General features: G+C 36.5%; 3 protein-coding genes and 1 pseudogene across 6 annotated transcripts; 2 read left to right on the top strand and 2 right to left on the bottom strand.

Moving 5' to 3' along the window:
- Nucleotides 1-1,576: 1,576 nt before the first annotated feature.
- LOC111448563 (probable inactive receptor-like protein kinase At3g56050) lies at nt 1,577-4,631 on the top strand. 3 transcript variants are annotated; one of them, XM_023088236.1, is made up of 9 exons: nt 1,577-1,776; nt 1,897-2,041; nt 2,118-2,256; nt 2,339-2,410; nt 2,485-2,628; nt 2,706-3,235; nt 3,322-3,512; nt 3,590-3,722; nt 3,802-4,631. In XM_023088236.1, exons 2-9 carry the CDS (start codon nt 1,927-1,929, stop codon nt 4,395-4,397), a joined length of 1,920 nt encoding a protein of 639 aa, XP_022944004.1. In that variant the 5' UTR covers nt 1,577-1,776; nt 1,897-1,926; the 3' UTR covers nt 4,398-4,631. The 3 variants fall into 3 exon arrangements, with proteins under 3 accessions (XP_022944004.1, XP_022944003.1, XP_022944002.1); XM_023088235.1 differs by having other exon boundaries at nt 1,577-1,796; XM_023088234.1 differs by having other exon boundaries at nt 1,577-2,041.
- A 1,881-nt stretch (nt 4,632-6,512) lies between these two features.
- LOC111448564 (pentatricopeptide repeat-containing protein At2g30100, chloroplastic) lies at nt 6,513-9,525 on the bottom strand. The gene is made up of 2 exons (XM_023088237.1): nt 8,323-9,525; nt 6,513-7,553 (listed from the first exon to the last, which is right to left on the bottom strand). The coding sequence occupies exons 1-2, from the start codon at nt 9,079-9,081 to the stop codon at nt 6,780-6,782; spliced, it is 1,533 nt and encodes a 510-aa protein (XP_022944005.1). The 5' UTR covers nt 9,082-9,525; the 3' UTR covers nt 6,513-6,779.
- A 1,753-nt stretch (nt 9,526-11,278) lies between these two features.
- On the top strand, nt 11,279-12,955 carry LOC111448636 (annotated as a pseudogene).
- A 1,057-nt stretch (nt 12,956-14,012) lies between these two features.
- LOC111448924 (6-phosphofructo-2-kinase/fructose-2,6-bisphosphatase-like) lies at nt 14,013-22,711 on the bottom strand. Of its 2 annotated transcripts, none has more exons than XM_023088707.1 (23): nt 22,268-22,711; nt 22,118-22,181; nt 21,527-21,822; nt 20,780-20,986; nt 20,217-20,426; nt 20,042-20,137; nt 19,753-19,851; nt 19,635-19,664; nt 19,148-19,201; nt 18,859-18,912; nt 18,709-18,786; nt 18,535-18,626; nt 18,375-18,432; nt 18,195-18,269; nt 17,923-17,970; nt 17,173-17,270; nt 15,858-15,933; nt 15,708-15,770; nt 15,538-15,629; nt 15,351-15,419; nt 14,714-14,777; nt 14,571-14,636; nt 14,013-14,449 (listed from the first exon to the last, which is right to left on the bottom strand). In XM_023088707.1, the coding sequence occupies exons 1-23, from the start codon at nt 22,460-22,462 to the stop codon at nt 14,372-14,374; spliced, it is 2,262 nt and encodes a 753-aa protein (XP_022944475.1). In that variant the 5' UTR covers nt 22,463-22,711; the 3' UTR covers nt 14,013-14,371. The 2 variants fall into 2 exon arrangements, with proteins under 2 accessions (XP_022944475.1, XP_022944477.1); XM_023088709.1 differs by having other exon boundaries at nt 20,786-20,986.
- Nucleotides 22,712-24,586: the final 1,875 nt, after the last annotated feature.

Genomic DNA, 24,586 nt, shown 5'->3' with positions numbered 1-24,586 from the left:
TTACGTAAAGTCTAAGCCATGCCTTTTCTTATCCAATAATGTTACTTCTCAGCTAAAATTTTCATTTAATTAATTAATTAGTTTTTATTGGTCTTTTTTAACCCGAGTGTTCATCTGATCTCAGAACTCGATCAACTCAATTGGGTTCGGGGAGGTTGACATTTTTTAGTCAACTTCTGCCGCCGTTGTTGTCTTTTTGGTTGTTTCACATGTAGCACCAATTTTATTCTCTCAAACTTTGCTCTCAAAACTCTCTGCCCCCGTTTTTTAAAATTTTCTTTTTGAACCGGGGTTAGAGACTCGAGCATACGTCGCTTGGCCGTAGGTGACCCAAGAATGAATAGGCTTAACTCACTTTTTGTTGGGAAGTGAGTGCCGCACAATCTCAAGTTTGCTCATTATATACTGTGGATGAGTAAAAATTTTAAAATAATTAACAAAACGTCAATTTGACAACTCAACTCGAAAATAGAGGGTTGAGCTTTGAACTCTATTTGGGTTGATCGGATCGTCAATCCAACCAATCTAAAATTTTAGATTGGTTCAAAGTATTTTGTCAACCCAACTAAACTGTGAAAACGGGGTTGTGGGAGAGCAATACAAGCACCGTGCTGCTAAGCAAAGCGGTGGAGTGCTGCACTCTAAATGGCGAGAATCCAGTAGCCGAAAGCATCACTAGCTTATGCTCTGACCCGAGTAGCAAGGGGCACATAGATTTCCGTGTGAATCCGCAGAGACCACCTTGCAAGGCTAAATACTCCTGGGTGACCAATAGTGAAGTCGTACCGTGAGGGAAGGGTGAAAAGAACCCCATCGGGAAGTGAAATAGAACATGAAATCGTAAGCTTCCAAGCAGTGAGAGGAGATCAGGACTCTAACCGCGTGTCTCTTGTTGACCAAAATAGTCAACTGGTCGGGTTTTATGCATTTCCAAATTATTTTATGGAAAAATGGAGATTTGGAGTAAATTAATTTGACTATGGTAGGTGTTCAGACAATATGATTGGTGGGAAACAGATTAAATTAAATTAAATTATTAAAAAAAAAAGATTTTATAATAATTTAAGGGCTCGGGTCGCTGTCGATTTTGACTTTTTCGAGATATTTCTTCGCTTGAAATTGAAAGAAATAAGGATAATATTAAAAGAAGAATTAATTTTATTTTTGTATGTAAATAATTAATTCAATCTTACCAAACAATCAAGCTCTCAAAGACGTAAATTTTAAATTTTCCTATAAATAAATTATTTATTTCCACTATTTTCACTATATTTATTTAAAATCAATTCAAAATAATTTAAATAAAATTATCAAATAATTTTCCTAAATAAGTAGAAAAAAACTGAAAAAAACACCATTATCTATTTTATTTTTATAATTCTTCCTAATTTGCAAAAATAACTTCTTATGAATATTAATTATTAATTTGTGTATTAATGTCTTAATATAAATATTTAACAAGTGCAATAAATAAATAAATATATATAAGAGGAATAAAATAAAAATAATAAATACCCTGAAAATACAAAAAACCGACAAATTATATAATCATTATTTAAAAAGAAAGGTTTTAATTAGATGAACGGCCACTCTGTGTCGTCACCGCCGCAATATTCGCCGGAAAATGGTTCCGTCGGAAATACGACATGTCGCTGTAAATACCGTCTAAAAGAGAGAAACAGAGCACGAGGCGGGCACGTGGAGTTGATTGGAAGAAGAACGGCGCTATAAATTAGAGGAAAGAAGAGTCGTCGGAGCCGAATCGCCGATTATTTGGTTCTTTTTTCTTCCCCTTTGTAAGGGTTTAATTTATTTATTAGAAATTAGAGATTCTGTGACTGTGAGAGTTGGCAAATTTTACGCGCTTTCTTCTGAGACACTAAATTTCCTGAACAGATCTTTGTTTGACTGAGAGTTTTGTGATTCATGGGAATGGATGAACGGTGGAGATTTCGCCGGCAGAGGCTGCGATGGGCGGTGCTAGCGGCGGCGATGTTGATTTTTCAGAGTATGAGACATTGTTTTTCTTTGAACGATGAAGGTAAGGGATTATGGGTGGTTGTCGGAATGCGTTGTTTTTCGGAGTTTTTGAGGAAATGGGGTTTGTTTGAATGCAGGTGTGGCGTTGTTGAGGATTCGGGAAGGGATTTTGAGAGACCCTTTTGGTGGTTTATGGAATTGGAAGGATAATGATGAGGAATTTGATCATTGTTCTTGGTTTGGTGTGGAGTGCTCTGAGGGGAAAGTGGTGATACTGTGAGTGAATTCTTCCATGGTTTTTGTTCATTCAAAGCTTCATGGATTCCGCCATGAATGTTGAGCTTTGTTGAGCTTGCAGGAACCTTAAAGATCTGTGTCTTGTCGGAAAATTGGCACCAGAAATGGGCAGATTGTCGCATATAAAATCCATGTAAGTGGCAAACTCCATGAACCAGTACGAGAATTGATGCCCTTTTAGCTTAATCTTGCTCGTTTTGGTTGCAGCATTCTTCGAAACAACTCATTTTATGGAGGAATTCCCCAGGAAATTGGGCAGCTGCTTGAGCTAGAGGTTTTGGATTTGGGATTCAATAACTTGTCGGGGTTGTTTCCTTTGGATCTTGGCAAGAACTTGTCTCTGACAACCTTGTAAGGATCGAAGAACTTGCTGTCTCTATCCATTTGGTTCAATTTTCTTGCTGAGTTTCTGTTTTTGGTTTTTGTAGGCTTCTTGATCATAATGAATTCATTACCCAAACTCCAGAGAATCATGTTAACATGGATCGAAGGAGTCTGCTATCCCCGGCACCATCAGAATCTATGCGACATTCGTTCGTTTCATTACCGCCATCTTCGTTTGCTTCTTCGTCTCCATTATTGCCTTCAGATCCACCATTAACTCCTGAAGTATCTCCCACAAAGCCTCTAGCTCCATGGTGGTCAGCACCAGCTCCTAGCCTTCATTTGAGTCCTGCACCGGCATCTGCCCCGAGTCTACACTCACCAGTTCATGTTCTCACACCACCTCACTCCCACAGGGCTCCGCCTCGTTCCTTAGCTCCGTCTCCGAGTCTGATTGGAGGGAGTAATAAGAAAAAAGATCACAGAATTCCAATATTGGCAGGAATTATATCAGGGTCATTGTTCTTTATTGTTATCAGTGTTGGAATTTTGATATTCAGAAGCAGTAAAGTTGTTACTGTGAAGCCTTGGGCCACTGGTTTGAGTGGACAGCTGCAGAAGGCATTTGTAACAGGTTTGGTTTCTTTCCTCAAAGTGATAGAATTTGGAAGATACCTCAAGTCTAAGCTCAGTACTCAAACTTTACCGTTGTCATGTCAGGTGTCCCGAAGCTCAGGCGATCCGAGCTCGAAGCAGCTTGTGAAGACTTCAGCAACATAATCGGATCCTTTTCGGACATCACTGTCTATAAGGGAACTCTTTCCAGCGGAGTTGAAATAGCTGTGACATCAACTGCAGTGACCTCAAATGCAGATTGGTCAAAAACTAAAGAAGAACAGTTCAGGAAAAAGGTATAAGAAAACAAACAAAGTTTCTTCGAAGTTCATCAGTTTAGGCTCAAAGTTTCCGTTCGTTTCCATGTTTGTAGGTCGAAACTTTGTCAAGGGTCAACCATAAGAACTTCGTTAGTCTCGTCGGGTTTTGCGAAGAAGCACAGCCGTTTACAAGGATGATGGTTTTTGAATATGCTCCAAATGGAACTCTGTTTGAGCATCTTCACAGTAAGTGTTTATTTTCATATAAACATGTTGAAGAATTGGCATTGTTCTTCCAAAGTTCATGGAATCATCCTTGTTACAGTAAAAGAAGCTGAGCACCTGGACTGGGAGACGAGACTACGAATAGCAATGGGTGTAGCATACTGCTTAGAACATATGCACCAGCTCGACCCGCCCGTCATACACAGACATCTTTGTTCGTCGTCTGTGTACCTGACCGAAGACTATGCTGCCAAGTTGTCTGATTTCAGCTACTGGAGTGAAGAAACAGCAGCAAAGTTGGGATCCGCGACAGTCGAGCTCCTGGAAACGTCACCTGCAGATTCAGAAAGCAATGTTTATAGCTTTGGAGTAATTTTGTTGGAAATGATTACAGGTAGAATTCCATTCTCGGTTGATGATGGCTCTCTTGCAGATTGGGCAGTGGATTTTGTGAAGGGGGAACAGTCATTAAGAGAGATGGTTGATCCAATTCTAAGCTCCTTCAAAGAAGAACAGCTCGAGAGTTTGTCTCGAGTGATAAAACGGTGCATCCAGCCCGAGCCGAAGCAAGGACGGAGGATGTCGGAGATTGCTGCAAGGTTGAAAGAAATCACAGCATTGGAGCCTGCTGGAGCAACACCAAAGGTATCTCCTCTGTGGTGGGCAGAACTTGAAATCATATCTACAGAAAGTTAAGTTATGGTATTGTTTCTTGGGGAGTTTCAAAATTCTTTTGTTGATAAGGCAGTAAAATAGCAGCAGGGGTTGAGTAGCAGGGAGAGTGCTGTTCTCCACTTATGCAATGCAAAGTGGTAAGAAATGATATTTGTACATAAAACAAGCTCTGCTAAGGCTATGTTGCAAGAGCTCCACAACATGAATATGTATATGCCTCTTTCTTCAAAGATAATGATTATGCTTTTGTGTGTGTTTTCCATCGGGAACAAAGCATTTCTAATATGGGTGTGGAAACTTCTTAGCAGACATGTTTCAAAACCATGAGGCTGAGGTGATATGTAACGGACCAAAGCGGATAATATCTACTAGTGGTGGTTTGGGTTATTGGTATCAGAGTTAGACACTGAGTAGTGTGAGATATTAGGAGTGGATTGTGAGATCCCACGTTGGTTGAAGAGGGGAACAAAATCATTCCTTATAAGGGTGTGGAAACTTGTCCCTAGTAGACACATTTTAAAACGCAAGGCTGACGGTGATACATAATGGGTCAAGGTTAAAGTTATTACATGTATCAATATCTTTAAATGAATAGAGTTGTTCTTATCCTCTAGCCATGCATGACGACCGGCTGAAATATGCAACATTCTTATAGACACCGAATGAACCCAATGCAGAGGGACCAAGAAAGTAAGTGAGAGTGTGAGGGAAAACTCGAGAGGGAGACATACAAAGTAGCAAGGAAGTGAGCATGAGTGAGGAAAAAATCACATCCGAGAGCGAGAAAAGCAAAAAAAATAATCCAAAAAAAAGGTTAGCTTTGTTTGAAAAAAAAACATGTCAAATTCCATTTTATTAGGATGAACACGAAGATCATTAAAAAAAAAAAAAAAAAACTATAAAATTTCGTCCCTTCCCCTGAAAATTTCTAGCTCCACCTCTTTTAGGAGTATCGAGATGATCGGTAACTCGAGAATATCTACACATAATATAAACCATAAGGTTGGAGGCTTCAAATGTTTGACCCAAGGAACAATCATAGAGCTCTTCGACATTGCACATGTGAGAGCTTGGTTTCAAGAAGAAGATTGCACATGTGAGAGCTTGGTTTCAAGAAGAAGATTGATGTGAATAATAGAGGCTAAGTGGCGACAGAAACAGGACAGATAAACACACACGACATCCTATCGGCGACAGAAACAGAACAGATAAACACACACGACATCCTATCCTATTACAGCAACTTCCCTGCGTCTTTCCTGGAAACTTTCATATAATATTATACACAACAAACAAGAATTGAACAACAAACAAGAATTGAGCAATAAATGGCTGCCTCACCCAACCTGAATTTGTGTCGATTTGGATACTGTTTATTAAATTCGAGATTCATGATAAGTTTATAACCAAAATCAATCAACTCAATTCAATTGAAATGGCTTTTCAGAGTCGGATTCAGTCGATTAGGTTCGATTTTGATCAAAGGTTGATATCATTGTATTGGTTTGGTGTTAGTTTTGGCCCCATCTATATATATATCGACACAACTACACCTTCCTAATATGAGAACATGGGTTGGTTCCAAATAGAATTTTTCCTTTTAATGATATCATAAGAAAGGACGTCTTGCATCAATCACACAAGAAATAATTGAATAATGTAATAATGCAATGGTGTAAGTAAAACCTGGATATCCAATCAAGGGGCAGCCCAAATGTTTTCTGGGCGAGAAGAAGCAGCATGGCCACATCCAAAGTCGGAGTTCACGAACAACACTTCACAAACTCTTAGATCTCACATCAGTTGAAAAGGGGAATGAAGCATTCCTTATAAGAGTGTGGAAATCTCTTCTTACCAGACACGTTTTAAAACCATGCATCTGACGACGATATATAGCGGAACAAAGCAGACAATATGTGCTTGATCTGTTACAAATGGTATCAGAGCCAAACACCGAGCGGTGTGCCAACAAGGACGCTGAGCGTCCAAGAGGGGTAGATTGTGAGATCCCACGTCGGTAAGAGAGGAGAACAAAACATCCAACAGTGTGGAAATCTCTCCCTACCAAACACATTTTAAAACCGTGAGTCTGACGGCAATACGTAACAGAACAAAGCAGATAATATCTACCAACGGTGTGAAGCCTGTAGTGAGAATATCAGAGTATGTAATTTATACAATCTATACACTGTAACATTGGTCCTCTGTGCACAGTAGCTGATTATATATATACAGATATACACAAGTATTCGTCTTCAGGGTCGGCTTAAAGAGCTTCTAGAGTCACCTGCCTGAAACTATACAAAATCAACATATAAAAGCACCCAAAAAAGTGCTGGTGCTGTATAAATGATTTCTGCTCTACTTTATTAGCTGCCTGTGCAGAGAGGTATCGAGGCTTCTTCAAAGCATTTTAATGACCCAAAGCTTGTATTTCTGTAAGTGCAAATATACAAGACTGGGTCCAATAAGATTAGCATCAGAGAGACACTTGCAGAGATCGAGGTAAGTCTCGACGTTTTCAGGTTCCCGAATCCGTTTTCTAAGCCCTTGCAGCACAGCTACTCTGTCCAAGTACTCAGGGAGAAAACCCAAATTGACCATTTTTACTAATGTTTCTGCAGCATCACGGAAATGACCTCCTTTTATGTAACCCCTTAGTAGCCATGTTAAACTCTTCTTCTTAAGCCGGGGACTCGTAATCTCAATCCTGGTAAGCAACCGGTTCATTGCTCTTGTCTCCTTCTGTGAAGCACATATGGCTAGCACGATATCGTAGAGATCGGCATCAGCCTCCTTACCTACAAGCTTCATTTCCCAAAGCTGCCGCTCTGCCTCTAGTCCTTGCCCAGCACAAATGTACATTGCAAGGAGTCTCTCATGAACCACCCCGTGACTCGAAGAGCCTCCCTCGTCAAGCACCCAGTTGGATAACCGTACTCCATCAGCTAGAAGCTCTGACTGATACCTCTTGACAAGTTCGACATTGTCTTTATCGAGTTCAGCCACCATCCCGTCTCTTGCGTAACTTTTCAGTTTGCGAAGAGCTTTTGCAAATTCATTCAGCTCTTTAACCACGGCAGTCATGGCAATAAGATAGCAGTAAACCTCTGGCTTTAATCCAGATTCTCTGAGATTCAGCACCATTTTCACTGCACCCCTATAGTCACCATCAACCTACAAGAATTGATCTTCAAGATTATCAGCAATTGAATTTTCACTCGGGGTCGTGCGGAACAGACATAACAATTCGAAAATACTTATATATACTCCTCGGGCAACTAATCCACTACCATTACTGGTGAAGGGAACAAAAGTAGCAGCACAGTGCTATAGTTACGAGACTGGATTAACTTGGTCGCATACAGCATTCAATGTGGTTCTAATATAAATGAAATATGTCGGTGTGCTACTAACATAAGCAAGAACATACCAGAAGTTACGCTACGATATGGAAGTCTAATAAGCCACAAATAATAACATTGAAAGGAAGTCAATGTGGTACAGTATGTCCAACACTATCATGACAATAGATTCAACCATGCTTAACCACATTAAAATGCAGCGTAACCATATATCCCAAGAGTACAGCCAACCCTGCACAGTTCTTCCTGAACGCCTTCAATTGTGATTAGAAAAACACGACGCCAGAAAATATCCTTTACTACCTTAACCAGAGTCACCTCAACGAAAATCTGACGCTCTATAGCACATAATCAAAACCCAAAAAGATAAAGGAGGCAGAGTGAGGCATCTCTACAATTAGGAACTTCAGGATTCAAAATTATACATCGAAAGTTAGTAAACAGCTATTGAAGATAGTTACATTTCAGATATGAATTTTCAATGTAATAAAGAGACACAGCAAAAGAATACTATGGTTGACTTGACTCTTGAGCAAGGTTAAAGGCTAAAGATATGAAAACCTGATTAGCTAAAGGCTTACCATCATCTTCCATGCGAGATATCCACTCGGTCCTCCTTTATGCCCTTCCCAATTGTCCTTCATAAAATCAAGTTTGCGTCCCAAGACCTCCTTCACGAACGAAATTGCTTTTTCCTTCTCACCCATATCCCAATACAAAGAGATGACCTTTTCTATCATGCTAAAATGGGGCTTCAAACCTACACAATCCATATCCACGAGAAGGTCAACCACATCTCTGACGTTATGTTGTCCCTCGACCAACTTCTTGATCCAACTACACATTATAGACACCATCAGCTCCATGGTCTCCTTGTCGACCCGATTTTCCTTTTGGAGCCACTCAAAAACCTCAAGAGCACACCACGAATCCCTCCCTTCTTGAGAGAAGTACACCAGCACTAGCTGAAATTCCCTGGCCGATAGGCGGTCGTTCATTTCTTCAAGAACATCCGATGGATCCCTCGTCATTCGTTCCAATTCCTCAATTGCCTCAAAAAACCCATCTCCCATTTCATCTTCGTCATCACTCGTGATGAACTGGTCCAACTCAACCGATTTAAACAACCTTAGGTCCCGAAACTTACCAGCTCTCGAAACAGAGAAAGTAGAATTCTGGTGATTGCAAGTAATACGAGAAACCATAAAGCAAAAATTTACCGGCGAACGACTACACAATTGAGGAGCAGAAAACCCAAGCCTCTCAGATTTCAGTCCAGAAGATAAAGAAAACGAAAATCCAAATTGCGTTAACGGAGTAAAGCCCTGGGCACAAATCATTTCGAAATTCTAATCCAAATCACTAAATTCAAACTAAAATTTCGAATAACCAGCGAACTTAAGCGTCACGGTATCTCAACCGAGTGGAGAAAAATCCAAAACCGAACGAAGTAAAGCGAGAAATGAAACAATCAATCGGTCCGCCGCCTATAACTTCTCAAAAGAAAACCAGAACACTAGGGTTTCAACCGCATCAATTTTGAACGCAATCCAAATTCGAATAACAGTACAAAACCATCAGAAAATGAAACGAACAAAAGCAGAAGAGATGGAGAGAAAATTACAGACAGCCAGCCTTAAATCAGCGGCGAATCGAATTGAACTGAACTGAATTGCTGGTCGGAGAAAATAAACCCCAATCTTCTGGCAGAGGATTAAGCGATGGTGATGGTAGGAAGCCGGAGTGAGTGGTCGCAATGACAGCGTTTTTGCCGCCAAGACAAAACCATCGGCATTTTATACCGTAATTCTTTCAACTCGTGTTGTCGACTTGTGAAGTTACAAAAAGACACTTTTACCCCTGAATTAAATACTTAATTACGGCCTTTTTTTTCCTTGAGCCACAACCAACCTGCCTATTATTAATACTAATATTATTATTATAAATAAAGTATAATTAAATTAAATGTTTAAAACGTTTAATTAATCACTAATTTATTCAAAGTATAAACATTGACAACTCATTAGGCACCTAACCTTCTCTCTCTTAATTAAAAAAAACAAATATATATTTTAATTTATCTCAACTTTAACTTAAAATATCATTGGTTCATGAATTTCAATGTTTATTTTATTTAACAGCTTTTTAAATTTTTTTAATGCATTAAAAATAGATAAATTAAAAAAAAAACATTTATTAATCATATAAATTATTCTTCTCTGGTTGCAGGTAGGATGTCAAATGAAGTTTTAATATTATTTATTTTTTTACACGTGGCAAATTAAATATTATTTGATTTAAATATTAATATTATTGGCCCAATTATTATAAGTTATAATCAATTGTCCCAAAATTATTCAGCTTTGCGTGCGTTGGAACTTAGGAATATAAAATATATTTGGACCAAAATGAGGATCACAAGTCTCTTAATTTATAATTTAATATATTTTTATTTAATACAAAATATTTTATAATTATAATTATAATATAAAAAAATACAATGGCCCGGAAGGAGCGGCCCATGAGTAGACCCCTTCCCCGGTCCATGTTCATTCGGCCCATATGGTGGCGTCTGGCCCAAGTTTTGGCCCAAATAGTTGGGCAGCGAAGGCTCGGCCCAAATAATTTAATGGGCCGAAGTTTACAATTTAGGGCCCAAATTATGGCCCAACGAAAATCAATTCTTTTTTTAATTCTCTAATCAATTATCAACGATTATAAACCACATTTTTTCGAAATAAAATAAAAAGGGTTTTTGTCAATTAATTTAGATTTTATTTTAGAATATTTAATTTTAATTATCGAGTTTTAATAAAAATTTATTTTTTAAAATTTAGAAATATTGGGATGAAAATGATCAAAATACCTTTTTTTTTTATTTAATTTTAAAATTCAACAATTAAGTCTCGAACATTTACAAAAATGCTCGTTTTGGTATCTCGATTAACAACCCCGCTAATTATTATCGGTGTGACATTTTTAAAATAACAATTTATTACTCGGGCCCTACCCTTGCCCCTTGCCCTTCTATTCGGCCCGACGTCGACACCCATTCTCCTCGTCGTTTTTCCCCTTAGTTTTCTCGATTTAATCAACTCAAACTAATTAGATAGTAAATGCATTTACATGTAATAAAGATTAATACTTTATTTTAATTATATAAATTAAATTGTTATAACTTTAAATTTTTCGCCTATACATAGAAAGTTGGGTCATACATTACCTTTCACAAACATGTTATATAAGGCAACTTCTTAGTTTGCACTCCTATCTATTTCTCGACCTTCTTTCTACCATTAATATTCCTCTCGTTAATCTGAAAATGATCCTTACCGTCTTTTCTTAAAAGGAACAAATCGAGTTCCGATGATTATATAGTTAATAGAGTATCGTTCTCGTATTATCTATCGATTAAAAACGGATCGTTTCGAGTTATTATAAGTAAAAAATGAAACAAAGATGAACGATAATCGAGCGACGTTTTTAAAGGTAATTTGGGTATGTTTGAAATTTGATATGGGCCATGCTTGATATGGTATGAACATCAAGTCTCATGCAAATACTGCAACTAATGGGTGTACAAAGATAGATAAACAAATGTATTAATTAATTTTTATAATTAAAAAAAAAACAAAGTTAATTTTTTTAATTTTGTTTAATTTCCATAATCACATGGTTTATAAAAAGCATACCAACAAATATTGTTTTGTCCAATCAATCTCATGGAAGAAAGCTTCAAAATGAGGATGCATCAAGTCGGACGAACTCCGACGATGGCAACGGGATTGCCGCCATTGCCACCCTTAGGAAAATCGGTAGCTAGCGGCGACAAAAAGTTACTGTTGTTTCATTACCACAGGAATTCAAACGTGTATGGAAATGATAAAAGTATGTTTTCTGAAGGAGAAGTAAGGACGACGCTATCAGTGAAACAAGACCAATCACAACTTCCCAACTCCAACAACGACCTCAATACGGAAGCCAAACGACTAAAAAGGTTCGTTTTCGAGAAAATAACTTTTTAAGTGTTGGTGTGACCTAAGTTTTACGTTGGCTAAGAAAGGAGAAGATCATAGACATATAAGTAAGGAGTGGAATCTTTTAGAGGAACCAAAAACAAAATCACGAGAGTTTTTATTCAAAGTAAACAATATCATATCATTCTGGAGATCTCTAACAAGTAGTATCAGAGTCATGTCCCTAACTTACCCATGTCAGTAAAATCAGAAATCGTGGACCTCGAGTAGTCATAGTAGAGATCTATAGTAAAACTTTACCAAATAGATGATTATTTAAGGGAAGACACGGTGGAACGAGGAGAGTATTGTCGGTGTGACCGAGTTTAAAGTAAACAATATCATATCATTTTGGAGATCTCTAACCAATAGTATCAGAGTCATATCCTAACTTACCCATGTCAGTAAAATAAAAAAATTGTGGACCTCGAATAGTCATAGTAGAGATCTATAGTAAAACTTTACCGAATAAATGATTATTCAAAGGAAGACACGGTGGAACAAGGGGAATATTGTTAGTGTGATCGAAGTTTCACGTAAAAAACAAATTATGTGGGGTTATTTTTTTTTTTTTACTAGGGTGATCCAAAGCAGACAATACTCACAAAAGTATAGACTGAAACAGCTTCATCATATTACAGAGCTTGAATCAGAACTCAAAGCCCTTCAGGTAATAATACAAATCAAAATAAGCGTCTTTTTTTGTTTTTTTTTTTTTTCACTTAAAATCCAAGTTTAATAAATATTAATTAATTAAGTAATTAATTAATTAACGAATAAAACAGGCGGAAGTAACAATTACCTCGCCGAGGATAAAATTCATGGATCGCCAAAATTCACTGCTCCGAGCCGAGAATTACTCCATCAAAGAGAAATTAACTGCGTACACAGGCGAGCTTCTATTCAAAGAAGGTAAATTTTATTAATTAATTTATTTTATTTTTTCTTTTTCCAGAAAATTAATTAATTATTTTTGGGGGCAGCCCAATACGAGGAGTTGAAAAGGGAGAGAAATATGCTGAAGGAGATATATGAAGTGTATCAGTTAAAGCTGTTGGAGACACTGAAATGCAGTAATAACAACGCGAGCATTGCTGCTGCTGCTGCTGTTGGTGGCGGGGGAAGCACTGTCCAAGTGGTTGAAAATCACCCACAAAGTGCCACCAAATCAAATCCCTTTACCATTCTTCAAAATTGAATTCAAAACTATATATATATTTGTGTGTTTTGATGCATTTGTCTGTGTAATTTGTGGGGATTTCTTTTGTAGTTTGGTTTGAAACCCGACCATATGTTTTCGAACCAAAAAAAAACTAGTGAAGGTTTCAAACTAACGACTATATTAGGGACTAAATCGTAACAAATAAAGTATAGAGACTAAATTGTTACTAAAATTGAAAGAACAGATACTAAAGATGAGATCTCACATTGATGGAGAAGAGAACGAAACATTTTTCATAATGGTGTGGAAACCTCTCTAAGATGCGTTGTAAAACCTTGGGGGAAAGTCCAGAGAGGACAATATCTGCTAGCTGTAGGTTTGGGCTATTACAAATGGTATCAGAGCCTGTCACCAGGTGGAGCCTGTCATCAGGTGGTGTGCTAACGAGAAGGCTGAGCCCCAAAGGAGGTGGACACGAGATAGTATGCCAGCAAGGACGCTAGGCCCCAAAGGGGAGGGGGGAGGGGATGGATTGGAGGTCCCACATCGATTGAAGAAGAGAACAAGTGCCAACAAAGACGCTAGACACTGAAGAGGGGTGAATTGTGAGATCCCACATCAGTTGGAGAGAACAGGAGAACGAAGCATTCTTTATAAGGGTGTGGAATGGAAGCTTCTCCCTAGCAGAGACGTTTTAAAACCATGAGGAGAAACTCAAAAAAGAAAAGCCTAAAGAGACAATATCTACTAGCGGTAGATTTTAGCTGTTACACTAAATTGTTACTTCATAAGAGTTCTCGAACTAAAAGTAACTTTTAACCATTTTATTTGAACTATACGTAACAGTCAGAAAGCTTAAACATTTGACCTCTTGACCGATGATATATGTCTAATCTATTTCGACAAAAGTGAGTAAATGGGAAGCTCTCTTCATCCCATCTTAGACCCAAACCTAAGAATTTTTGAACCCAAATGGCCCATCTACCTAATTGCTACCATGTCACTCTCTTTTCACTTATTTAGTATACAGCGACCTCAAGGAAAGAAATAGCGTTCTGGTTCCAGAAGACCAGTATAGCAAAACAATATATGATTCTGCTACCACCTGCTAATATTCATAACTTTACTATTCAAAACTTCCTTTATTTCAATAATAATTGAACAGCATAGATAGAACTGAACTCCTCCTAGTCCTGCTTTGAATGGAAGAGACTTTTGTTTAACCACTCCACCCTCCTGCCCGAGTATTAGTTACATGCGTAGACATCACTATTACAGAAACGAAAACGAAAACGAGTTTTAGTCACTCACATTTGCATCGGAGGTTAAGGTTGATTATAAGAGTGGCACAATTTACGAGACCAACATCTTGGTAATGAATGAGAATTAAAAGAATGCATAGGAACTCCTTGAAGTAAATGAGAATTATAGATTAACCATCCACAGGGTTTGTTAATCCATAAGTTTGTATCTTTTTTCTTGCACACCCGTGACTCCCATTTGAATCTCAATTATTGTATGAAGTGGAACCTGACAAAATTGAACCGAACCATTTTAAACCATTCTAGTTTGAGACCACTGAGCATCCTTTTGCTCCTTGGTATTGGAATTGAAAATGAACTGATCGTTAGTCAATTATCTACACAATTACCTCAATGTGTGGAATTTCCTTTAGGGGCCTATCAGCAAAATAAGCATATAACGCTCTCAAGACCGCCTACAAGACGGAAAAAAAGCTTTAGGAAGATTATCACGTGTAAAAATGTACGATGTAATGGTTTAAAACTAACTTACCTGATGAGAAATAACAACAACCGGCGCACGTTGTCTTTCAAGCTCAATAATTACTGGTTCAAGCCTGTGTCATTAAGATTAATGGCCTCAGAAGGTAACAACAAAATAAAACATGCATTAGTCATTACTTAATGACCAAGAAAAAATAATGAGAAGGACTGAAGCTTTGGGATTGGTTTATGTGAGATCCCACGAAGCATTCTTTATAAGGGTGTGAAAACCTCTCCCTAACAGACACATTTTAAAACCGTGAGACTGACAGCGATACATAATGGGCCAAAGCGGACAATATTTGTTAGTGGTGGGCTTGGGCTGTTACAAATGGTATCAGAGCCAGGCACCAAGCGGTGTGCCAGCAAGGACGCCTAGACCCTCAAGAAGGGTGGATTGTGAGATCCCATATTGGTTGGAGAGGGAATGAAGCATTCTTTATAAGAGTTTGGAAACTTCTCCTTAATAGTCGCGCTTTAAAACCGTGAGGCTGATGGCGATACGTAACGAGACAAAGTGAACAATATTTGTTAATGGTGGGGCTTGGGTTGTTACCCTTCTATGTTATTTCATTTTCCTCTAAAAGCTTGGTCTCCTTCAAAGAGACGAAAAAATTGATTTGGATGAAAAATAAAATACTGCATACCTTTGGATAACATCCAAATAAGATTCTCCACGAGGATATCTATATCTCAATTTGTCCTTCTTGCGTGCCCTGCAAGTGAAAAATGCAAGGAAATAAACAACAAACAAGTGATGGTATAAACACCCGTCAAATCCTGCAGAAGACAAAGAGATGAAGATCAAAAGGGGTAAAGGGAGATTGCACATACTCGTACTCCTCGGGCATGTTTTTCTTTGTCTCTTCATAAGTCATTCCATCACAAACTCCAACATATATCTCATCAAGTGCACGCCATTGAATCTAACAGAAGGAAATAGTCATAGAGCGTTCATACTTGTTTTTACAAGTAAGCATTAATTTTCCAGAAAACAAGCCAACCTTAGGGAATCCAACAATAGGACTCGCAGTCAAAATTGTTCGCTGAAGTGTGCTGGTCCAAATCTAGACCGCAACAAAGTCATAAAAAGATGTCATTAGCATTTGAAATAACCAGATGCACATTGACTCCCATTGAAATTCCAAGCTTACAGAGGCAGCCCGTTCGGACTTCAGTCGTTTTTCAACAAAGTTAGCAAGCTTCTTAGAGTAAACTTCTCCAGCCTCACTGCCAAAAGAAGTAAACCAATCCCAGTTCAATATACTAATAGGAACCCGATATTGAGACTGAGAATAAGAAAATAAGACTAAAATTATGTTACAATATCAAAGAGAAAATACACAGGTCCATCTCCCTCCTACATTATTAATCCCCAAAATTTTGCCCACTACCAAACCCCGAACTCACTTTATTTATAACCATCCATCCCAACCAACTTATCAGGTAACTACAGTTTTCCTAATTTCTAAATAATATTCTCAAATTTCACAGTTATATTTCTAATTTATTCATACAGCTGATGTTTTTGATAATCCAATGTATTGAGTAAGAGATACAAGCACTGGATTATCCTTGTTCACAAAGACCCTCCAGAGTAGCAAGATTTGTCAAATATCTGAAAAAGGTTGAGATAATTTAGGGGCATGGCTCTTTGGCATTCACAGAATAGAAAATACTGCCCTAGTTTATAAAATTTACTAACTAGACTACACTACCCTTGGGTGGGAAAATGAAAAGAAAATTGCAAAATAAAAGTTAGATCTAATCTATATGACAAGAAACCCAAACAAGAAGGGAAGAAAAAGTAAATATAGAAATAATCCCTCCATTTAGGTTGGGCTCTCTTGAAACTTAAAAGAACCTTGAAGAAGCTCCACCAAAATTTGTTCTATCAACAGAAAGTTGCTCCAGTAGCAATCTAATATAATATGAAGAACCATTTCTTTTTTCTTCTATCCTAGTCAATAAACTCAGAATTTTACCCCAAAAAGAACTCTACAGCTTTAATCCATAGCCAAAATCACACTTCGGTTTCATTTTCACAGGGCAACAGAAAGCAAACTGAAGAAAGAATGATGGTGGAGAGTGGGATTGGTCGATAACACTGACGATACTTGAGAGTTTTTTTTATCGACTCTTGGTTTAAAAGATGGTGTAGAGAGGCATCTATCTAGACTATTTTGTAGCTAAGATTTTTAAATATTTTTTGAACAGACAAGTAAAAATTTCTTTGGATACAATGCTTTAGTTAACTGGTCTTTTTGCCTTCATGAACATCATTTTTACTCTGTCCCTGGTTACTGTGATATTATGTGTCAGTTAAGTGTGAAAAAATAATGGCAGATTGAACAGCCAAATCTCTCCTTTCATAACTACAGGTACTAGATACACTATGTTACCTATGAAATCTTTTGTGATTTAATGAACGTGAAGACTTTATCCCTATACCTGCGTTATTATGCATACCTTAATTCATTGTCACCTCCAATCCTACCTCGAACATTATCCATACTCTCTCCATGCCTAGTGAGCAATATCGGCCGTGGAGTGAGATGGGTATTCACCTGCACCATGATAAGTAAACTATCTGATGAGAGCATCAAGAAGTTTGTTGAGTACATAATAATATAATAATATAAAGATTATTTTTCATAGTACATTAAAAATACATCCAAAACGTAAAAAAATCCTGAACTTGTATGAAAGCAACAATCGTCAAACAATTTTCACAGGCTGCACATATGTGAATTCAATTGGCAAATCATACACTCAAGATTCCAATTTTCAGGATTAACAATTCATAAAGTGATATCACCTTGAGCCCTTTTTGAAATATAACAATTCGTATGGGACGTCACCTTGAACCCTTTCAAATTTAGTGGTTATTGAATTCCGTCTCCTTTATTTGTTGTATAATGTTTTAAAAGGAAGTTTAATTGAGGCCTTTTTGTAAATTTGCTCACGCTCAATGGAAATTCAAAAAGCTTAGCTTTATTTCAATGCCTCCTTTAATCTCCCTAATACTCACATAGAAGTCATTGGCTCGAAAACTACAAGAAAGGACAACACCTGGTGGTCGACTGAGCAATAAGGATGATTTATGACAAGACTACAATCCATTAAATTCATGCTAGAATTTATGGAGCCTCAAAAGTATTAATAATGTCTACATTTTTGTCACAATAAATAAAAAGTACTGATAAACAGAAATCATACCAAGAAAAAGACAATACGTCCAGGGAGATACCCGCTGATGTTGTTGACCTGAATAAGAAAAACATGTTTCAGAATACCAGAATTAAGTGAATAAATCCTACGCATACTTCATCTAAGCAAAATAAACAAGATTGAAAATGATAGTTTTCAAAAAAGAATCACCCTAAAAAATCAGAAGTTTGAAAGGAAATAACAAGTTATTAACCTTAGCAACCGAGGAATTGAAAACTATGAGGTAACAAAGGCACAATAACCACAGGAGCTAAACTTACTTGAATCTGTCCTCCATGGCCACTAACCATGTCGATCATTTTAATGTAAGATCCCTCTTCAACAGGCTCATAGACCTGGCATGAGTAGCAAATTCAGATGTTTCGATGTTTCAACAGAATCAATATAATAAGTATCCTATCGATATATACTAGAAAAATATTAATATTTTAGAAAACTACTTTTTCATAGTTGTCTAGTCGAGCTTTGAAGTCTCGACATCCAGCCTCAAAATCTGTCCTGAAAGAAAGAAAGGAAAAAAAAAAATACTCAAATCTGTTCTTAAAAAAAGAATACACACTATATTCCAAAAAGAACGAAAGAAACTCTTGGGAAACATACTCCTCAGCATAATCAGGACTTTGTTGTATTTTAAGACGTATATTCCTTTCAATGATGCGTTGATCATTGCATAGAGTTTCCAGAAAAATTATCTGCAGTTGAAAGATAAAGAAGAATGAGATTACTAAATATTTCTGGAATTCTTCCCTCTATTTACTATTACGATCAGTATACCCGACATTTTCCTTCAGCCAATTTCATCAACATGTTTCTCCGTTTCCTGGTACTGTTTGTGGCATCAAGTATTCCAACCTAAATTAATCTAGCATTAGCAAATAAAACCATTAGTTTCTGTGTAATAGATGCAACAGTGGAAGACCTTACCTGGCCACCTTCTTGCATCCAAGATATCATATCCTCCATAGCTAAAGCTGCTACCTAGTAGCAGGTGATATATTAAAACTATGTACACAGAGAAAAAACTAACGTGGTGTTAACATTACAAATAATCTCTGTTAGTCAGGTAAATTTAAAATTGTATCTGATTCCTTTGCTGTAGGAATATGAAGAGTTCGTTGATTTCTTAAAATAATGTACAACTTCTGTTAGACAATTGAAGGCGAAAGTATTCCCACTTTCTTTTAGATAACATGTCACAGTTCCTAGTAATCACCTCATTACGTGCCTCCATGCCTTCTGGATTGTCAGCTCGGAAAAAGTCAGCAGACTGCATAAAGAAATTTTATTGGCAAAAGGGAACACCAAAAATAGAACAAGACATCCTCATGACACCATGATCACCAAAAGACTGAAGTAAGAGTTAATAAAACCATGAAAGATCTTGTTTCCTATAAAAAAAATTATTTGAAAAAAAAAACAAAGCAAACTAAGGAAGTGCCCTCAAAAAGTGACCTAGGGAGCCTAATGACAATCTTTGAGGAAAGCAATCCTAAAATTGCAGTCCTACCACACAAGTTTATGCGGGCTCCTAAGAACCCTTTGATTATTGTCAATCTAGTCATAATTGATTGTTCTCCCCCAAACATTGTCACCTTACACGGTACAAATATAAAGAACGAGTCTCCAAATAGATAATAAAATACTATGACATTGAAGAATTGACAATATGTCAAAATTGTACATCATAATTGAAAACACACCTGATTAGCTCCATGTTTAAGGCGTCGGTACTGTTCAAAAAAGAAAACATTTTTATATTGAAATCTAAAGTTCATTCATCATATAACACAATGCATAAGAATGATAAGAAAGTTGAACCTTGCCAACGTTGAAATGCTTTGTCTCATGACCTAACCAACGAAGATATCTTGTAAGCTTAGCAGCAGTAAAAGTTTTGCCTCGAGCTGGCAAACCAACCTAAACCATATTAAAAAGTCATGAGAGCATTATCATTCTTGAAACTAGACTACTAATGGAAAAGTGCAATTCTGTCACCAAATACTACTGCAGCTTTCTTCTTAGCCTACTACAGTGAGTGTAGTCCACCTCACCATATCTACAACTCAATGATTAATGATATTTAAGCAAACCATTTGAAGAAAATTACCAAGACAATTGCCAAATGTCTATCCTCCTTTGGACCAAGCATTTGATCAGCAACAGCTGCAGCTGCAACAGCTCCCGCTGCTGCTGGCATTGAATTCTACATATTAACAAACAAGAAACACAAAAGATAAATAATATGACTTGTGATATAGAGAGATAAAAAGGCAAAAACAAACCTTGGACTCCGTATCCAATTTCAGATCTGAAAATATAGTGCTGGTACTAGCTGATTTAACAAGCCTAGGGGATCCAACACCTCGATCCACAAAGAGCCCCCTATGACTGTCTTGCCTTTGCAAATGAGAAAACGTCCCTACCGACTTTGATTCAACCGTTCCGGAACCCATATACATCTTGGGTGGATCAGGAACAATCACTGTCATATTCTAAATAAGCAACAACAAAAAATAAACGTGATTAAAAATGCCACAAAATGGAAGAAGATAACAAGTTCGGTTATTGGAGCGCAAAAATCAATATAATTTCTATTAATGGTTTAGATATTGATTTCATGTCTCTAATGAGACAACAAGGATGGACAAATAAACAAACTAGCTAAACATCAGTGTAGTTTTTTAAGATTGAACTTCTAAAATTGTTTTTCATTTTTAAGACAGTTTGAGAAGATGCTTTCATATTATTGTATCTCCATTTATCTCATCTCCATGGTCATTTTCATGTTTTACACTCTGATGCCTATTAGAGAATTATAATTTAATATTTACAAGCAAGAAAACACCTTTACAGTTGTTGATCGATCCCCAACAACACCACTCTCCTTAGATGATGAAGTGTTTCCCGGTCCATCAGCATTGAAATGAACCCCAAAGCCAGTTAATGATCTTGGAGTCTCCGTCAAGTTGGCTGCATATACAAAGCCTGAGTTTGAAGGAGCTGGAACCACGTAGTGTTCAAGATCGAGCTCCAAGCTAACCGATGAGCTATTCTAAAGAGGCAATAGAAAAGATGAAAGAATAAGGTATGAAGAAAATAAATATTACTAAAGCTCTGCTTCTAATACACCTGGAAATAATATGAATTTCAATACTTATTTCCCATTGAATTTGAAATGTAAATGTCATAAATTGATGCAAAAAAGCTGCAATATCTCAATATAATTTTAAATAAATATGTCTGCATCTCTATGTTCAAGTTTTAAGATAATGACATGTTAGTTTCACATATCGTTTATGCGTCATGTTCTTGCGCTTAAAGACAAAGCATGTGAGAAGCAATTCCTTTTAACATTTCAAAAATAACTCTGCATTGTTGCACATTACTGTAAGCAACTAATCAAACACTAATACAACAAAGGTTGGAGTAGTACTGAACGGAAGAACACAATAGTGAGCGGTAATATTACACTGGCAAATAAAAATTTCATTACAATACAATAATATTCAATGAAACATTGCATATTTTGATAGGAATGGAACATTGTATATGTAATGCTTTCATTTTTTGATGGAAGGGGAAGATAAGATACCTCCGGACCTGTCTCCGACACTGAATTTATGCTCACATCAGGAATTCCACGAACAGCTGAAGGACGAAGATTGTCTTGATACGCCCTCCAACTTGCAGCAAGATCAAAGGGCGAAACCCTGTCTGCTTTAATGAATACCCTGTACTCCAAAACCTCATCAGCACTCAATTTGAAAAGAGCCATCCTGGTGTCCCCTTGCAGCATTCCTCCAGAGAGTAGACGGTTGGGACCCTCCTCAACAATACAAGGTGAATTGCTATACCTCGGCTTCAACAGGAACTTGAAATCCAGAGATTCTGGATTCAACAGAGTATAGATGAAACGAAAATCAAAATTTCTGCAATTTCATTTCCATTACGGAGTTCCAAAATACTGGTTTTGTTGTTGTACAACCAAATCAAGTTCAGAAAACTATGTAGTAAAGAGATTGAAAATCCTCAATTTCATATCCTATTCAAGCACGACGAATCAGTTCTAGTTCATTTAGAACATATGTCTAACCTTTCTAATCACCAAATTAACTCCCAACGTCCACCCCCAACCCCGAATCCATCCTGACAGGTGAATAATAGGAAGTTGAATCATAGTTACCGTGATTAGGAGGAACGACAAAGCTCAATTCCCACATTGATGCTGATTCACGTTCTAAAGAGAGCTGTGGCACCAACGCAATTAAACTTAACAGTAGAGATTGGAAGAAACTCGAGAATAAACAAAGAAGAACAGAAAGAGATTGATTACAGCTTTAGATGAATCCCACGAACCAACAAGCGGGACAGAGCCGTAAATATGAGGAATGAGCTCGCCTTTGAGTTTGAAATTCTCCATCTTCAAGGAAATATAGAGCTGTCCACCCGCTTGGTCTAGGTTTTCCTCCCGCTCTTCTTCGTTACCATGAGAGCCACCATCCAAATTCTTGGACGTACCGGTACCCATTCTTCTTGAACTGCTTCAAGGAATTGCTTCCGCCAGAAAAATTCCAGTACAAGATTGGGATTTGACACAGAGAATCTATCGCCACTGCAGGAAACAACTTGAAGCCATGAACAAATATGCGCTTAGATTCTGTTCTATTTTCGGGAATCGGATAAAAGTTGGAGAGGGACGAGAGATGGAGAATAAAAGTGAGGAAATGGGCAGTTCGCGCGTTCTTGCGATCAGTTTATTTGGTCGTTCTTTTTCTTATCGATAAAAGAGACAACGAAATACCTCGCTAGCGTTGGTGAACAACGATGGCCCATCACTGCCACGTCTGCGAATTTCTTGAGTTCTACTCCACTGCACGACGGTGCATCCACTCACGCTGTACCAAGCTTTTCAACATGGCCTCCTTCCAAACTCAACCACCCTAAACTCACGTGGGCATGGCTCTGATACCATGTTAGATGAACACGACTCTATGGCTAAGTTTAGGATATGGCTCTAATATCATGTTAGATAAACACGACTCTATGGTTAAGTTTAGAACATGGCTCTGATACCATGTCCGATAAACACGACTCTCCACAATATGACATTGTCCACTTTGAGCATAAGTTCTCATGGTCTTGCTTTGAGCTTCTCCACAAGGCATTAGACCGATGGAGAGAGTATTCCTTGATTATAAATTCATGATCATTCCCTAAATTAGCCGATGTGGGACATTCATCCAACAAACACGTCTTCTTAGTAGGTGAATTTTAAAATTTTGAGAGAAATCTGAAAGGATAAGCTTTAAAAGGGCAATATCCGCTAGCGGAGAGTTTATAGTATTACAAATGATATCAGAGTCAAGCACTAGAACCGATGTGTCAGACACTGGACTTGGAAGAGGATTGTGAGATCTTATACATGACAATATACCAAAGTCAAAACTTGAGGTAATGTGCTAGTGAGAACGCTCGGTTTGGAGGCGAACTGTGAAATTTCATAAAGGACAATATTTTATAGCAAAGAACTTGGACTATTAGGTTAAAAGTCTTCCCGAAAAAGGGAAGGAAAAGTCAATTTTCTATTTTAAAAAGAATTTAAAAATATATGTACCATTGTTTCCATAGTTAATACGGTCACTATATAGACGAAAATTGTCTATTGACATCTAAAAACCCATCAAACGTTACTTTAGAAAGTTTGTAAGTATTTTTTAAACATAATATTATTGATAAGGTATTTTTTATTTTTTAAAAAATAATTTAAAAGTATTTTTAAAGTTTTTAAAACAAACTTTTTGAAAATTGAAAGTTTTTTTTTTTTTTTTTTTAATTAAGCGTGTTATTGAAACTTTTAAAATTTTATGATATTTGTTTAGACGAAACGTATAAAATTATTTTTATTAATTTAACCTTTAATAAATTAAAAAAAATATATGTTTATTCGATGGAATTCTATTTAAATTATAATTATTGTCAGTTAAATAATCTGTTAAAATAAAAATGCATTACATCAAATAAAACTGTTATAAAAATGAAAATAATTTTTTAATTTAATTGTTGTTTTAATTCAAAATTTTAATTAGTTATCAAATAAAAAATATATCTCACTAATTATAATATATATTATTCCAATATTTAATGGATTTAGTTTTGATTTTAGACAAATTCTAATAAATTTCATTACATTCGACTCTTGATAACTACACGTGAGACATATACGGTACGTATGGAATAACCTTTTTTTTTCCATTAATATTGCATAATAACAATACTATATAAATAAAGCTATTATGGTATTTGTTGGTAATAAAATAAATTATAATATTTGAATTTTGATTACTAATTTATTTTATTTGTACTAATATATATTCTAATATTTAAATTTTAATCCAACCATTACCATTTTTTTTTACACTGGTATCTATTTTTATCTTACAGAAAAAAAAACAGTGAAATTATATATATTTTTTATTTGTTTATAAAATAAATTTTAATATTAAAACCTGAATATAATTTGTATAGTTTTGTAGAGTAGTAATTATCTTGTTTACCATATAATAATAATAATAATAATAATAATAAATACTTATTTATTTTATTTGTACTAATATATATTCTAATATTTAAATTTTAATCCAACCATTACCAT

Source organism: Cucurbita moschata, unplaced genomic scaffold, assembly GCF_002738365.1.
Source record: "Cucurbita moschata cultivar Rifu unplaced genomic scaffold, Cmos_1.0 Cmo_Scf00010, whole genome shotgun sequence".
Lineage (NCBI taxonomy): Eukaryota > Viridiplantae > Streptophyta > Magnoliopsida > Cucurbitales > Cucurbitaceae > Cucurbita > Cucurbita moschata.
The sequence above is the reverse complement of the archived record's forward strand: the minus strand, read 5'-3'. Positions and strand labels throughout refer to the sequence as shown.

Excerpts from the sequence above, each read along its gene's own strand:
- LOC111448563 (XM_023088236.1), top strand. The coding sequence starts at position 1,927 with ATGGGAATGGATGAACGGTGGAGATTTCGCCGGCAGAGGCTGCGATGG. Across the intron at positions 2,042-2,117 it reads TTTTTCTTTGAACGATGAAG|GTGTGGCGTTGTTGAGGATT; the intron begins GTAAGGGATTAT and ends GTTTGAATGCAG. Across the intron at positions 2,411-2,484 it reads TTGTCGCATATAAAATCCAT|CATTCTTCGAAACAACTCAT; the intron begins GTAAGTGGCAAA and ends TTTTGGTTGCAG.
- LOC111448564 (XM_023088237.1), bottom strand. The coding sequence starts at position 9,081 with ATGATTTGTGCCCAGGGCTTTACTCCGTTAACGCAATTTGGATTTTCG. Across the intron at positions 7,554-8,322 it reads ATCTCGCATGGAAGATGATG|GTTGATGGTGACTATAGGGG; the intron begins GTAAGCCTTTAG and ends CAATTCTTGTAG.
- LOC111448924 (XM_023088707.1), bottom strand. The coding sequence starts at position 22,462 with ATGGGTACCGGTACGTCCAAGAATTTGGATGGTGGCTCTCATGGTAAC. Across the intron at positions 18,913-19,147 it reads GCATGGAGGCACGTAATGAG|GTAGCAGCTTTAGCTATGGA; the intron begins GTGATTACTAGG and ends ACCTGCTACTAG. Across the intron at positions 15,630-15,707 it reads CTATTGTTGGATTCCCTAAG|ATTCAATGGCGTGCACTTGA; the intron begins GTTGGCTTGTTT and ends TCCTTCTGTTAG.